The sequence below is a fragment of the Motacilla alba genome, chromosome 1A (assembly GCF_015832195.1).
Source record: "Motacilla alba alba isolate MOTALB_02 chromosome 1A, Motacilla_alba_V1.0_pri, whole genome shotgun sequence".
NCBI classification, from domain to species: Eukaryota; Metazoa; Chordata; class Aves; order Passeriformes; family Motacillidae; genus Motacilla; species Motacilla alba.
In genome coordinates this window covers 67,592,965-67,609,502 of record NC_052031.1, presented here as the reverse complement: position 1 = coordinate 67,609,502, position 16,538 = coordinate 67,592,965, and the positions used below count along the sequence as shown (strand labels likewise).

Genomic DNA, 16,538 nt, shown 5'->3' with positions numbered 1-16,538 from the left:
TGTAGCTCTAATTGGCTCAGTCCTTAATTCCTTTCTTTTCAGGCTTGCAGCAGTTGCAATCACAGCAGGTCTATCAAGTGTTTTCTGTGCACTGAGGGACAGGCAGGTGAAGGGTCTGGCTCTCAATTCTCCTGGTTTGTCATTTTTATCAGGTTGTGTCCTCCCCCTTGGTCATTACAGGATAAGAAAGGCATTTTACTGTATTTTCTCAACCTTTAGCTTGTCCATCATTCCACGAGCAGGCTGCAGCATGGGAAGAGGAGAGATAAACTGTGGGGGGAGGGTTGGTTCAGGCCATTAGAGCCTCTGCAGTAAGGAAAGAGATGGAAGGTACGGCTGCATTCAAGGGGGGTGTGAGAAGGTCAGGAGGAGGGGGGTGATGACAGGGCTGTGAGTCCAGGGAAAACAGAGCTGCAAAGTTTACACAGGGACCCACGGGAGAAGGCTGCGGGTAACTGCCTGTTTTTCTTGTCCTTGTGGTGAGCCGTGAAAGGGGGTGGGAGACATCCAAGCACGGCGTGGACAGGGGAAGAAGAGGGAGTCTCCTGTGGGTGGTGTGAGAAGGGCAGACAGACGATCCCTGGGGGTATTTGGGGTACAGCTGTTCCCAGATGTGCCTGCAGAGGAAATCACGAGGTCCATCGATGTACAGCATGCGGAATGGGAAGCTCCAAGCAGACACAGAGATATTCCCAGCGCTTGAAGGGAAAAAGACACAACGAGCATTCAGCGCAGGGGTGACGGGCTAAAGCCTGCCTGCGGGTGCTGGGGCTCAGCAGGCTCTGCACAGCGCGGGGCTTGGCAGCCCTGCCGCTGTCGGTGCCAGGCTCAGCCTGTGCCCGCCCGCTGGCAGAGTCCCCCCCGGTCGGTTTAAAAATAAGCGCTCCAGCCTGTTGGACAGCCTTCCTTGGAAAAATAAACACGGCAGCGCTGGCAGCCCCAGGGGAAAGCACACGCACACTTTGGGGACAGCTCTCCAAGGGCGGATACCCCCAGAGTCCCCTTGGGAGCAGAACAAGGCGTTCCTTTCCCTCCCTCCGGGCAGATCCCCCATCCCCACCCGCATCCCCCGTGCCCGGAGCCCCCCGAGCCCGGGCGCAGGTGAGCGCTGCGGGCCCGCCCGTGCCGTGGAGCAGGAGCGCCTCCCGCAGGGATGCGCCGGGATAACAACCCGCATCGGGGGGATCACCCTATCCCCAAAACCCCCAGCCCCAAAAACCCCAGCTCCAAAAACCCCCATCCCCAAAACCCCCAGCTCCAAAACCCCTACCCCCAAAACCCTCACCCCCAAAAACCCGACCCCCAAAATCCAACCCCAAAACCCTCACCCCCAAAACCCCTACCCCCAAACCCCTCACCCCCAAAAACCCAACCCCAAAACCTTCACCCACAAAACCCCCACCCCCAAAACCCTCCACCTCCAAAAACCCCCACTGGCAAAACCCTCACCCCCCAAAAATCCACCCCCAAAACCCTCACCCCCAAATCGCTCACCCCCAAAACCCCCATCCCCAAAAACCCCCACCCCCAAAACCTTCTCCCCCAAAAACTCCCACCTCCGATACCCCCACTCCCAAAACCCCCAACCTGTCCCCCTCTCTCCTCCCCACCATAACTCCTGGATATTTAATATACTGATTTTTTTTCCTTTTTTCAGCAATGAAATCTTCTCTGCAATAGAGAACAGGCTGGATGTCTCTCCCAGCTCTTTTTTACACCTTGGGAACGGGAAGAAAGGGGCAAAAGTATCCCCACACTTAAAATAAAAGGGACTGTGAGACTCCCTCAATGCAGTTCAGTCTAGAGGCACCGAAACCAGCAAGCAAAACAACCCAACCCGTCTAACTTGCAAGTGGCTGTATCATTAAAAGGCCATAAATCCACGTTAGCAAACACCCCAAGCAGAAATCACAGCAAATCAATCACATTTTCACTCTGCCAGGAGGGACCGCCTTGGTGGACGGGGAGAAGCACTCGAGACAAGGCTCCTGTGTTTGTCATTAATTTCAAAAAGTCTTTGCCTCTCTTTCTGACAATTTTTCATCGACAGCCAGGGATGGTGAGGGTTGGAGGCCTCTGGTTTGTACATAGATGAGAAGCACACTTCAGAGTAGCTGCAGTGTGCTGACGGAAGAAAGTTTGAAGCCCAGCTCTTCACAGAGCTAAATATTTTCAGTAATGTCTCCAAGGCCAGCATAAATTTTGCCAGAGCAGGATGAGCTGCAAACACTTCTGAGAAATTAAAGTGATCCTGGCAAATTGAGGAAATTACAAAAAATAAACAGTAGGTAATTCAGTTAAGGCAAAAAGCACTTAAGGAGGAATAACCATCTGTACAAATGTATATCTCTGAATTGCCAGTGCTTTAATAGCTCTGCAAATAGGGCTCTGGGTGTTAAAGTGGGTCAAAAACAAATTAAGGTTGGTGTTCATGGCAATGGAAGCGTAAAAACAAACAATTACACTGTGTAATTGATGCCTAAAGTCATACGTGTTAAACCTGCCCTGTCGAGGGACGCAGGAGATCCTAAGCCCAGTCAGAAAGCAAACAAACATTGTTTTATCTTCATGGATGTGAAATGAACCTTTTACTTTCCCCAGGTTTGGAAGGGCCTCAGCTGAATTCAGCATCAAGATTTCTGTTTCAGGGCGCAGGAAAGAGGGATGCAGTCTGTCAAAGAGTAAAAAAAGTGACCAGAGTTTTAGAGAACCTTATTTATCTGTAGGAAAAAGGGTTTGCACAGAAAAGGCTGAGCAAAGGCAGGGCAGCAACTCACAGAATTCTTAAGGTTGAAAAAGATCTGCGAAGTCACCAAGTCCAAACTGACCGACCACCACCTCGTCAACCAGACCACGGCAGTAATTGCCACATCCAGTCATTTCTTGAACTCCTCCAGGGATGCTGGTTCCACCACCCCCCCAGGCAGTCCGTTCCAATACCTGACCACACTTCCAGTGAAGAAATTTTCCTGATGTCCAGCCTGGCACACCTTGTCCTGTCGCTGTTGCCTGGGAGAAGAGCCCGACTCCCACCTGGCTGCACGCTCCTGTCAGGGAGCTGAAGAGAGGGATAAGGTCTCTTCTGAGCTCCTCTTCCAGCCCCAGCTCCCTCAGCTACTCCTCATAGTACCCCAGACCCTCCACCAGCTTCGCTGCCCTTCTCAGGACTCGCTCCACACCTCAATTTCTTGTAGGGAGGAGCCCAGAACTGGACACAGCACTCGAGGCGGGATCTCCCCAGTGCCTGGCACACAGGGACAGTCCCTGTCCGGCCGGCAGAGGCTGCGGTGCAATTCTCGGCACGCAGGGCAGGCTGGCAGGGGCCACACCGCAGCCAGGCCGCGCCCGGCCCGACGCCTGCCTCACCACACAGCAGCTCCGCTCACACAGCGAGAGCCTCCCGCTCTTTGACATCGTGGAGGGCTGAGATAAACCCGCTGTGGTTACACCGTAGGGGTCAAAGCCTTTCTGTCCCTCCTGCCCAAACCTCTCCTCGCCGGCGATCCTCTACCGCGGCAGGGCTGCTTGTGGCCAGCGCACCCCCTTTCCCTCCGGCTCCGCCAACACCCGCTCCGCTCTCCAGCTCTCGCCAAACCGCAGCCCCGCTTTTCCCCGAAGCAGGGGCAGCATCACCCTGCCCTGGCAGCACCACCGCCCGGAGCCACGGCGCGGGCGGGCGGGCAGCACCCCGCCCCGCGGGGAGCGGCAGGCCGGGCGCGGCGGCGTGCCCGAGGCCGCGGGGGCGGACGGGAGCTGTAGTCCGGGCGCGGCGGCGTGCCCGAGGCGGCCGGGGCGGATGGCGCTGCGCGGCTCGCTGCGGGCCGGCCGGGCGCTGCTGCGCGCCCCGGGGCCGCCCGCCCGGGGGCTCTGCAGCCGGGTGCGTGCGCGGAGGGGCGCGGGGCGGGCGCGGGGCGGGCGGGGAGGCTCCCGGCTGACCGTGCCCTCCGCTCGCCTTGCAGCCGCCGGCCTTCGGGTTCCTGTTCGATGTGGACGGCGTGCTGGTGCGGGGCAGCCAGCCCGTGCCCGCCGCACGCCGCGCTTTCCAGAGGCTGGCGGACGGCGGCGGGCGGCTGCGGGTGCCCGTCGTGTTCCTGACCAACGCCGGGAACTGCCTGCGCTCGGCCAAGGCCCGAGAGCTGTCCCAGGCGCTGGGGCTGCAGGTAATGGTGACGGGGCGGCGGGAGCAGCGGCAGGAGCGAGCCCGGGCGGTCCCCGGCGGGGAGGCACCGCGAGTGCCCGGCCTGAGGGGCTGGCGAGGGGCAGCTGGCAGCGATGCCGCCCGGGCGCCGGGAGAAGGGGGCGAAATCCCACCGGCGGGTCCCAGCCGGCCTCTCCTCCGCCCCGCAGGTGTCTCCGGAGCAGGTGATCCTGTCGCACAGCCCGCTGCAGCTCTTCAGCCAGTTCCACCAGAAGTGCATGCTGGTGGCCGGGCAGGGGCCCGTGGAGGAGAACGCCCACAAGTATCCTTTGTGCCTCGGGGTGCTCTGTGCGTCCCGCTGCTGCTCCTGCCCTGGCCCTGCCCCTGGCACTCGCTTGCTCGGCTTCTGAAGCACAAGGAGACACAAAGGTCACCGGGCTTACCTTATGGGGCAGCGTCCTTAAGGACAGGCTCAGGTGCTGTTGATCTCCATGTTGGTCACTTCCTGGCTCCCCTGTTCAGTGTTTGGCTTCTCACGCTCGTGACTTCTCCTGTGATTGCTGTTCTCTTGGTGGGATGTGACCATGAGGACTCCGGCAGCTTTAGGTGTCTCATTTTTTGAGATAAAGTTGTGCTCCTCCCATTCTTTCATGGCAAAGCCCATTAGAGATGACTCCCAACTGTCTCAGGGATAAGGTTTTCCCCAGAATCTGACAGCAGTTTAAGGAACTCAAATATGATGGGGCTTTGAGCAGTCTGGTCTAGTGGAAGGTGTCCCTGTCTGGCTGAAAGCCTTGAGGTTATGCTCTACCACACTGCTTTGTTACTAGAACTTGCATTCCTTAATCCTATAGATGCTTCTGCAAGTAACTTACAGAAAAACTGTCACTTAAAAAAAAAAAACCCAAACAAACCAGTCTCCACAACATTCCTTGATGGTGTGAACTAGCCTGGGGTTCAAGCACGTGGTCACCATAGAGGCCCTGAGGAAGGCATATCCCCTGTTAGACATGGTGGACCTGAGCCGGAGGCCGAAAGAACTGGTAATTTCCCGAAGCATCGGCAGAAGGGGTGTTGTGGTGCAGAGGTGGTCACAGCACACAGCAAAGGGACAGGGCAGTTGTCAGTGAGGTGCCTTAGCTGGAGCCTGGCACTGACACTGAGCAGGCAGGCCCTCTGCTCTTCCCAGTGTTGGCTCCTGCAGGAAGGGCAATGACTCTCCCCTCTCCTTTCTCTGCCTTCCATTGCTGTTCCTTGCACTGAGGGGTAAGATGGTTTGGTTGACATCTCCAGCTCTGAGACAGGAGTACAAGATCTGTGAAATCCCATCTGGCATGGGAGAGGGGGGAAAATATTCCTTCAGGATTCCAGGTGGCTTTGTCCTGCCTTATTATGGAACTGCCTTGGCAGGTTCAAAGGAGGCATTTTTAGTTTTGTTTTGGAGATGGCATTAAGTTTTGCATTACTAATCCAGACTTCCTTTTTTTCTGGCAGCCTCCTCCTACCACTGGCTTCCCCACTATAGAAGGTAAGCAGTGGCCTGTGTTTACATATGGGCAGCAAGCAGGGCTGAGAGCAAGGCAGGCCAGCTGGGATGGGAGCTGACGATGTGCTGTCAGCTCAATGCTGTCCATGGGCAGCACATTCAGAGGGTACAGCCAGGAGGCAGCCTCGCTGCTGGAAAAAGCTGGATAAAAGCGAATTTTCCCTGTGCTGTGTGCCAGTATCTGGAACCAGAGGTGCCCATGGTGCAGAGATGTGCAGGCTGGAGCCCCGGCACCAGCCATGTTTCACTGGTGGCTGTACTTGCCAGGGCAGCCCAGCACAGGAGGGGTTTTGTTAGCAGGTGGCTTTTGGATGCTATGAGTTTCCAAACAGCTCTCAAAATCTTGCAGGGGTGATTCTGTTTGGCGAGCCAGTGAGGTGGGAGACGAGCCTGCAGCTCATTGCTGATGTACTCCTGAGCAATGGGAACCCTGGGGCAGAGCGGCAGGATGTGCCATACCCTCATCTGCCTGTCCTTGCCTGCAACATGGACCTCCTGTGGATGGCTGAAGCCAAGATGCCCAGGTGAAAAGCACGTGTGGTATTTGGTTTAGCCAATTTCATACTCCTCTCGTGCAGATGATCTTTTCCTACTTTGTTTTTTTAGCACTTGAATGTTTTAAGAGCTTGATTGTGCGATGTAATTAGCAGCAGAGACGTGAAAACTGCGGGAGAAAAAAAGGCTAAAACTTGGGGAGCAGCAAAAGCCAGACCACTGTCTGTGGAGGTGTGTGTAGGAGTGCTTGCTGCTTCACTGCTGTTCCTGGGGGTGCTGATGCCCTCCTTTCTGGGGCAGGTTTGGCCATGGCACTTTCCTTCTCTGCTTGGAGAGCATCTACAAGAAGGTGACAGGCAAGGAGCTGAAGTATGAGGCCTTGATTGGCAAACCCAGCCCAGTCACCTACCGCTATGCCCAGTACCTGATCCAACAGCAGGCAGAGAAGCAGGGCTGGAAGGCTCCCATCCGACGTCTCTATGCAGTTGGGTAAGAGATTTTTTTCCTGCTGGTTTCCTTAGGGAGTTGCAAACTGACTGCTCTTTAGTGGTGGTAGGGTTTTTTTCTTTTGTTTGTTTGGTTGGTTTTTTTTTGCTTACTTGCTGGGTTTTTTTCCCCCTCTGGGTATTTCTAAAGTTAATACCAAAATTCCGATGGTATCTCTGGAGCCTTGCATCCTGGAACAGAGGCTTGTTGGCTCTTTCTACCCTACACAGCAAAGCTGTGGACTGTAGGATGCAGAGTGCACATAGAGTGACTCAAAGACAAAATGAAGAGATCCAGATGCAGTACTGTTAGCTCAGTTTGGCCAAACACTTTGGGAATATAATCCAGGGATATAATCCAGTCGTGGCTGAAACTGCTCTGGGTGCTTGGGATGTGCTGTCTCCCCTTTGAAAGGGGCACGTGTCCTGGGCAGGACTCACTGGCCCACTCCAGCTGCTCTTCTTGATGTTAGCAACTATCTCACACCCCTTCTTCCTTCAGTGCTGTCTTAATCTCAGTCCCCCAGAACCAGAGGGCTTATTTCTCATTTCTGAGCCCATTCTCATGGGCTTGTTTCTGCTTTCTGTTTCACACTGTGACCTTATCCAGGGATAACCCTATGTCTGACATCTATGGGGCAAACCTCTACAACAACTACCTCAAGTCAGCTCAGCAGAGCCAGGTCCAGGCTGGGCTGAAGAGGAGCCCACAGGCAGCCAGTCCCCAGGCTGAGGTTTCCCTGGAGCTGGGCAATGACTGCAACAACTCAGTGGAGAGCTGCGAGTCGATTCTGGTCTGCACTGGGGTCTACCAGCACAACGGCACCGTTCCCAAGAAAACAGGGGAGACGGTGTTCCATGGACATCGGGACTTCTGCTTCGACCCCAGCCTGGTGGAGGCATCTCACATAGTGCAGGATGTGGATGATGCTGTACAACTTGCTTTTAAAAAAGAAAACTGGAGCTAGGGGTTCAGACAGGTGTGCCTAAAGATCTGCTGTAAAGGGTTTTATGTACTGGAAAGAGGGGAAGAATGGGGAGGGACCTGGGGTGATTTTCTAATCTAGCTAACTTTAAAGAAAACTCCCTGTTGCAGCACTAAAAGCCCCTTAATTTTATTGATACTCATCTGCCATCCTGACAGCTGCCCACAGACTTTCGAGTGTGACTGTACATTGCTGCCAGCCATAATTGAGCCATAATGGAAACAGGGTATAAGCAGTAGGCTTGTCCCAGCAATCCCAGTTTTGTTCAGCTCTCACAGCTCATTCTTTTCCACACTTTGTGTGCAAAGATCAGGGGAGCCCACCCTCCTCTTTGTGGGGTCTTTGAGGATGAAGCTCTTCCCCACACAAGGAGCCATTTGTAGAGTGTGCTGTTTGTCCCGGCTGTGACTCGAGCACACCAGAAGCTGGGCTCTGGTGGCTCTGTGCCAAGAGAAGGCTTTAAGTCTTAACATTCTCCTCGTGAAGAGTAAGTGCCTACAGACTTTAACAAATTCTCTTGGCCTGGGGATTTGCCACTGCATCACTGTCAGCCTGAAACAAAGTTCTGTTTTGCAGTCATCTGGCAGCTGTGGAGAGGCATGGCCCCTCAAAGGAAGCTTCAGTAGCCAGAGCAACTTGCTGCAGGGCTGAGGTGAAAGTTATATTGTTCCCTCTCCCCTATTTAGCATTCTGTGAACACCCCTGCCTTTTCACATCCCACTAGGGAGCCAGCAGCCTGTGCTCAGCAGCAGAGGAAACCACCACAGAGTTTGAATTGGCAGAGTTGTCTGTGCCCAGAACTCAGTGCTGCAGCAAGAGGCTTTTTTGGCACCCACTCTGATCCCAACTGTTGCAGGGAACATCCACCTGCTCCAGCTGGCACAGCTTGCAAGAGGGGCCCTTCTCTGGAACAAGGGCCAAACAAAAAGAGCCACAGTCCACCTTTGCTCCTTCCTTGCATGCAAAGATTCAAAGAGAAGGGCAGTCAAGCCAGAATGGTACCAGAGCCCCAGATCCCCAGGCCTGATCTTTTAGAATTCAAATGTCGGTGTCTTCCAGTTCTTTCGTTCCTCTCATCCCTCATGTGGTTTGCAGCTCAGGGATACCCCATACAGTCTGACCCCTGGTCCCTCCTCTTTCTTTACCATGCAGGTAGAGTCCCCCTGACTTGAATTAGCAGCTGGGACTTGCCTGCCCAGGAACATTTCCCCAGCAACATGCACCTTCTATTGCCTCTGTTCTCCTAGCTCTCCTGCCCAGAGAAAGATAAGACTTGTGTCTCCATAGACATTCCAAAGAAGATAAGCAAATTTTGCATGAGAAATTAATGTGAAAGATTTGGCTTAGCAAGGAGTGTCTTAATTCCAGAGGAGCACTGTGATTTTAGAAGCATAAATCAGCCTGTGTATATGATGAAAAGCCTTGGAGCCAACACAACCGAGTTGATTTTCCTGATTAAAGTCAGCTCACACCACACTGAAGTATCAGAAACGGGTCTGCTCTGCCTCTTCTTTCCTCCTTGCTGCTTTACCAGGCAGCTCCATACACAGGAGATGTTCTGCACAGAAGTTTGAGTTCTTGATTCAAATCTCAGCATCCACGTGCACTGAAATTCTGCTCCAGCAGCTCTCCATCCTCTCAGTACTGATGTATCTTCCTAGGAAGGTCACTGCAGCATAGGCTCAATTCTTAAGTTGTGCCAGGCTCTGTTTGTGAAGCAGATCAGGTGCTCTTTCAGTTATCCAGGCAAAGGAGTTCCTTCTCTGCTTCTCTATCTTTCCCTTCATGAATAGGAGCAGAAAAACACCTCTTTGCATGTGTTTCCCTCAGTGAAATCCACAATGGGAAGCAGTTTCTTCCTCTCTTGCCATTACTTGGGGTTCTTCTCCTTTGTCTCATCAGGACAAGAATTGCTTGGCTGCTTCTAAAAGCAGCTGTAATGGGAGGAACACGGATTTGAATCCTTTTGCTTTCGCTGCGGAGAGAAGGAAATCACCGTTTCATCTCGTTACACTAAACAAGGGCTTGTCTCCAGTTCCCAGAAAAGCAGGCACGGGGAAGGGCTTGGGATATAACACAGGGAAGATCCTTTAGCTGCAGCACCTCTCCACGGTGCACCCAGCATACAAAGCCTGAAACTGGAGCCCAAACCCCATTTATTCCTAGGGTGGCTCCAGTGTCCCTTTTCAGAGGTGCCATCCACTGCAGAAAGGGGAACACTCCCTTTGCTTGCAGTGCTTGCTGACTCGGGTGGGAACTTCCATGGGATTCCTTGGGATGGTCCTCATAGACAGACCTCAGGGAGCTGGTTGCGGGCAGGAAGGAGCCACACCTTCAGCGTGGTGAGTGCTGCCTGCAGAAGTGCTGAGGTCTGTCCATCTGCAGCCAGCCTTTGGCAGAGCTCTGTCTTGTTAGGAGCATGGTGCCAGTTACTCAGAGAAAAGGTGCTGCTGAACCACTGTGCCCTGAGGGCTGTGGCACCTCTTCCAAGGAAGGAAGAGGTTTGCATTTGCACAGAGAGGGAGCCAGGCTTCTCCATCTTTGGAATAGCAGCGGAGGTGAGCTGATTGATGTGAATCTGCTTCAGATGCCAAATCTGCTTTTAGCTCTGGATTAGGGTTTTTTTTTTCCCCACCAGTCTTAAAAATGTGTAGGAGGAACTTCAGTGATAAGGAATTTTAAAAAAATGCTTTGCTTGCGAGTTGAAATTGAGCAGAAGGGAGGAGAAGGAATCTAGAAATATCTTGTACCCTTTGCCTAATCCGTACCAAGTAAGATTGCATAAAAAACTCTGCTTTGTTGCTCTCTGCACTAATTTGCCAGATGGGCTGCCCTTGGTCTGAGCAATGCAAAGACCTTTCCCCTCTTCCCCTTCTTAGCTCCTTGAAACAGTGCACTTTGTCCAAGTCCCTGCCTGGGAATTGCGTGGACCCACTGGATGGAGTAGGAAATCTGGCTTCTCCAGCTGCTGTTGGACGCTGGCTTGATTCTGGAAGGTTTCTGTTAATGGCATTGCTTGGCAGGTCTCCTCTGTTCCATGAGTTGTGCTAGAGTGTTGTACAGGCTTGTAGCTTATGTCCAGTTAATTTATGGACATCTGTTATTGCCAGGATTCAGTGAAATCCTTTTTCCTTGGAACTGCAGCTTCCTGGAATTAGCTTCCAGCGTGGCTGGAAGGGAGCTCTTCCTTTGTCTCATGTATTGCTCAGAAGAGGTTTCTCCAAAGCAGTATTTCTGTCCTTTGAGCTGTCATCCTTCTGTGCAGACTGTGGGACCAAGCAGGAGAGGGGACTTCACTGCTGATCCAATACCTTAATACTTACATGGTGCACTGCCCTGTACAACAAACAGGGCAAAGACCTGATCCCAACAACTCCATCTTCCAAAGATGAAGAGGTTTCAGTCAAGCCAGAAGGGAGCTTGCAGCTGAGGCTAGCAGGAAGGAGCCAAGGGATAGATCTTGTTTTGGATCTGAAGCCAAGAGCTGCTATGGCATGCAATAACATGGTGGCCAGAGAAGTCAATTCCTTTATTCCACAGGACACATGCAACTGCTCACCTGGCATTCAGGGCATCAGATAACACTACTGTCCCCTTCCTTCCAGTCCTAATCCTGCCATGTCTTTCCCCCTCCAAGAAATGGTAATGTTTCAGATTGTGTCACGTGCACTGTAGAAGAGTGATTATATATCATTCAGAGAAATCACAAACTGTGATTATTTTAGATTTCATACTAATTTCAGTGCAGTTACAGAGTTGCTGCTTTGTTCAACCACATATGTAAAATAATAAAATAATAAAATATGTTTTATTTGAAATTAATTTTAACTTTCTGTGTGTACATTTAATGGGTATTGTCCTGCTCTCTTTCACATCTTTGCCCTAGAAGATTATTAGGGCGAATTCTGTTTGCCTTTTCTTTTTTTTTTTTTTTTAATTTTTTCCCTGTTCTTCAAGCTATTACCAGATTTTCTTGAGGGAACCACTCTGAAAGATACCCCTTCAGCAATCAACTGGCAAACTTTCAGACTAGAACCAAAAGCTTCCCCTGATTTCAACGGAAAATTCAAGATCCTGCTAGATGAAACCATCATCTTTAATAATCTAGCAGCCAATCCACTTGCATTGTTTTTATATTTTATCAGAAAGTTTCCCATCTACAAAGCTCACAGCTCACAGGAGGCACATTAGGCAGCAAAAAACAAGAGTGATGCAGAGCCCTGAGAACTTGATGTTGAAAGCAACAATCATAAAGCAGTCTGGGGACGAGGATTCCCAATCTCAGCAGAGAGAGGAACTGAATTATATTCTACATCCTGGAGAAGTGACCTACAGGTCCAAGCTCTAAGAAATAATGATCAAAAGTGTTAATCAGCCTCCTCCTTTTATCCAGTGCTCTGGTAGTTGGAGCACTCACCCAAGATGGGGCTAATCAAGGTTTAGTTAAGCAGGGAGAGGTCACAACCTGAAACTCCCAGGTGCATGCTTTTAATCACTATAGTCAGAGCACAGGGGCAGCCTAGGGTTAAGGTGTCCCTTGTAGGAGAGGCTGAAATCCTTACCCAGCCTAAGGTGCAGAGTTAAACACTGAAGAACCAACTTGAACAAAAGGATCGAGAGCCCTGGAGGAGTTTGCTCCCAGGGGAATGCTGTGAGAAATGCCTGCCAGGGTAACCCTTGGGAAGTGCTCAGTCCCTGCTTGTCCTGGTCCCTTTAGGGGCCTGTCCAAACCCTTCTGTTGCCAGGCCTTCCTGACCCCAATTATAAAAGCACAAATCTTTATGGGTTTTTTTTTACTGCTGCAGTTAATTCGATGAACACGACGCACTTACAGACCTTCATAGATTCAGCCTGCAACAGTTTAAAACCCTGCACCAGCAGGGCAGCAATGTGTTCTCTAGGAACCAAACCTCTATCAAGAAAACACTTCTCTTAATTCACAATAATAAAACCTTCTTTTCAGTCATCTAAACTATGAAGAGCTTTCACTTTCTCCTCAAGGTCAGATCAATAGATGCTCTATGCTAAGACTGAGTAAAGACAAAATACTCAAAGCGATCCCCAAATCCACTCCAAGCCCCTTCCCCTACTACAAGCAAGAAAAGAAATGTCTTGGCACTTTCTGCTGGTACTGAAAGCTCTTTGAACTGAAATGTAATTACAAGCAATAGACTGTTAACACTTCAATATCCTTCTGAAGAGGATCTGCATTCCCTGAACCATAACACAGGATCAGCAGTTCAGTTACAAAGGCTGCGTTCGGAAGCCAAGGCATCGTTGAATTTTGGTGCTGGTCAGGTGAAACTTGTCTGCACTTATCTGGCACTTCAGCCCTGACCATTTGAATGGGTTAGATAAGTGCAGCACAAAGTGTGTGTCAGAGAATCCCAGAAGCTTCCTTTCCCACACAAAAGGCATTTTAAGTATGGTTGGAGCAGATTATGCTTGAACTCCCTGAGATCAGCTTTGCCTCTTTCCCTCCCACTGCTGCCAGTTTCTGACAGCTTACTGCAGGGTATAATTAGGTATCTAGTTTCTGGTCTTTCTTTAAGTCATATATCTGCCCTGTTTTTCTTTTTTTTTTTTTTTTTTTTCCTCCCCCCAAGAAATTGAGTCATTATTTTGTTTTCTCCCAAGTTTAGCCCTCAAGAAAGTTTTGCCTTCCCCCAGCAGGGGTATTTTTGAGGGCACACTTGTTTCCACTTGCAGTGTAAACTAAAAATGGTAGCATTTTAGATATTCAGTATGACTATTGCACACAACTCTGTCTGCTGTTTGCCTTTAAATATATGTATACACGCACATCTCTATGCATACACATCAATACATAAAAAAGCCAAAAACATGGCTTGGGAGCTACTAAAGAGTAGAATCTATTTATAGTTCAGCTTTTTAATGTTTTAACAGCAATGGTTAAGCACTAACACATCCGAGGACTGCACATTGCATTAAATAACTGGATCACATGGGAAGCATCAGCTTGTCATATCCCATCCTACAGTGTGCTACAAAAAGCTCTTCAGTGCTTTCTCAAGTAGAAGTCATTTTCCCCCTCATTCCCATTTTAAAGCAGAGGCACAATTTCTGCTTCCTTTCCTACAAATAAGCTCGTTTCTTGTCCTCACCTCTTTGTTTGTGTTGTGTTTGCACTGCTGGAGCCCATGCTCAGCCCAAGGAAGCCCTTGAACTTCCACCCTCCTTCCTGGTGTTCCCCCATTCCTTGTCATTGCTCCCCTTGCCTACAACCCCAGGTTCTCCCTGATCCCACCCACCTACCTTGGACGCAGGAACCTTCACAGCCCCAGCAGGTATCCTGTGGTGTCTGGAGGACCATTTCCACGAGCCTGCTCGTGCCCTGCTCACACAGCCTCAGCCCAGCAGGCCCCCTGAGCACCCAGCTCCCTCAGTTCTCTGCTCCCAGCTCCCCACGTCACCTGGGTTGTAGGGTGCCCATCTCCCAGCTCTGCACACCAGCTGTGGGTGACAGCCCACCCCCTCCCAAAGCCCAGGGATCCCCACCCAATTCCTTTCACCCCAGCAGGTGGGACACCACACAGCCACCCAAAGCTTGGGGGAGTGGGGCTTCTTTGTGAAACGAGTGCCTGTGGCAGGCTGCCAGGGCAGCACGTGAGCGTGTCCAGCCCATGGCACACGGGGAATTGCATTGCTCAGGAAACCCAGAGCACGACAGCCAACGAGGCAAAGCTGTCGCTGTCGGCCGCCCAGGTAGGGCAGGAGCAGCCCTCTCTGCATGAGGGCTGTTGCCCTCAGCAGCCCTGATGGATGCTTGGTTTTCACTCCACTTCCTCTTGTAGAAGTGGAAAACTCCCCTTGCAGCAGAGTGTGGCAAGAGCAAGACCAATTTAGCTAATGCTGAGGGCTGACCACGCATGAATCATGGCTTACCTGCGAAGAGTCAGGTGAATGCACCCACCCACCTTGGATAAAAGCCAGGATCCAGAACATAAGGATGTAGTTTTACCCTCTACCATGGGCCACACAGGCTTACACTGCCATCCAACCCAGCCTTTCTGTGGAAACCAAATGAGGAGGCACAGCTGGTGTCATTCACCACTCTGAGCTGTCCTGAGCTGGGCAACTCCCAACACCTGCCAAGGAACATGAGAGAGCACCAGGGAGAGCAATCATCCTCCTTGGCCACGGACCCCAGCCTCCTGCTCCCTCAAACAGAGCCCATCCACAGAGCCTTCGGTGAAGTCTTTGTGGGGTTGTACAAAAATTGTAGACAAAAGTCTAAGCAATTGTTTGGCCATGAGTTTTTCTTGGGCAGAAAAGTGAGTCAAAGAGAGAAAGTCCTGCCCAGGCTCTCATTCCTGACAATCCACACAACTCTGGAGGCTGGAGAGCCAAGCCAACACGATGGGACTGTATCTGATGAGGAAGGGAAGTGAACCACTGCTCTCTGTCTTCCTGCATCTTGAATGACCTCAGACCATGCTGCTCACTGTGCAGCATTGCTTCAGGCACACAGAACCGTGCCACTTTCCTGTCACGGGTGGCTGTGGGCCCCCACAACGCAGAGGGACTGATGGCCCCTGTGTGGCTGCAGCAACCTGGCAGCACCAGATTCAATGGGGAGGCATTGATGTGGGATGTGGCTCACGGGAGCAGCCCCTGGGGAAGGCAGAGGGCAGAGGGGGTGCCAGAGGTGTGATGCCTGCACTAAAAGCAGACAGGGCTGCTCTGAGAGGTCTTCAGCCTCAGGCTGTCATGCAGTCAGTCACCTGCTGGAAAAGAAATGGCAACAGCCCTCTTTGGAGGGCTAAAATTGGTGCTCTTCTTAAACCTAATTGTTTTTATTTGCTAATGGAAACGTGGAGTTAGGGAGAAATCCCTCAGCAAGGAGGGAATGGCATGTTCAGTCTCATCTGCTGCCGGGGACCCTGACAAGGGGACTGAGAGGCAGGCAGTGACACAGGTGGTGCTGGTACAAGGTTGAATCTTGGCAAGTGTATCCCAGCACTGCAAACACAGTGTGAGTGCAGCAGAAAATAGATGTCCCCACTCTGAGCTGCAGCCCAGCCAAGCAGGGTGTGGCAGCAGGGATGCAGCAGCATGGGCTTAGGAGCAGGGTAGCAACCTGTGCAAGGGAGCATGGGAAGAGTGCTTGCTGCCATCCCTAGATGTGGTACCACTTCACTTCCATGCTGCCCAAATAACCATATTAAAGCTTGCACAGCCTCCAGTTACCTTCTTTCCCCTCTGTTATGACCACGCTTTTAGAAAACTAATTTATCTGCGCCCCCTTGTTCCAGTCTCCACTGACAGCAATGCTTTTGCTGTGACTTTCTCTTCCCCTGCTTGTGCTCCTGATTGTTGCTGTGTGCCCAAAGAAATCTTTGTGTCCATCCACCCCAAGTTCTCCCTTTCCCTTACTCAGTCATCTCTTTGTTTCAAGTTTAAGCGTAAATTCTCCTTGTAGCCCAGACTGATTTCTCCTTGTAGCCAAGAGCAGCCAGGGACATTGACTGGAGCAGGGCTCCTCAGGGAGCCTGCAACAACATGTATTAGACGGTTGTCACTGCTGTCCTGGATGTCCTTTCGCAGCACTAAGCAGCATTTGCTCAGTGCCATGTGTTGATTCAGCAACATGCTGAAAACGTGAAGCTATTTTGGATCTTTATGGCAAAGTGTAGTTAATACAGATGTTTGTGGAGACAGTTCACTTGATGTGCTCCACATCACTGCCAGGCAGCACCTGGCTCATCACTGGTGGGCACAGGTGAGGAACTGGTGATGCTGAGCTCCAAGGCACTTTGGAACATGACATGCCAAGCCCTTATTGCTGGTGATAAACAGATGCAGCCAGCTATTAAGCTCGATTCAAGGCCATTAATAGTGGGTCAATAAAGGTCTCGATTGCTGCT

General features: G+C 51.5%; 1 protein-coding gene across 1 annotated transcript; it reads left to right on the top strand.

Moving 5' to 3' along the window:
* Window positions 1-3,746: 3,746 nt before the first annotated feature.
* On the top strand, window positions 3,747-10,433 carry HDHD5 (haloacid dehalogenase like hydrolase domain containing 5). Its single transcript, XM_038153882.1, has 8 exons — window positions 3,747-3,877; window positions 3,960-4,160; window positions 4,348-4,460; window positions 5,088-5,181; window positions 5,633-5,666; window positions 6,034-6,208; window positions 6,480-6,668; window positions 7,275-10,433. The coding sequence occupies exons 1-8, from the start codon at window positions 3,797-3,799 to the stop codon at window positions 7,630-7,632; spliced, it is 1,245 nt and encodes a 414-aa protein (XP_038009810.1). The 5' UTR covers window positions 3,747-3,796; the 3' UTR covers window positions 7,633-10,433.
* Window positions 10,434-16,538: the final 6,105 nt, after the last annotated feature.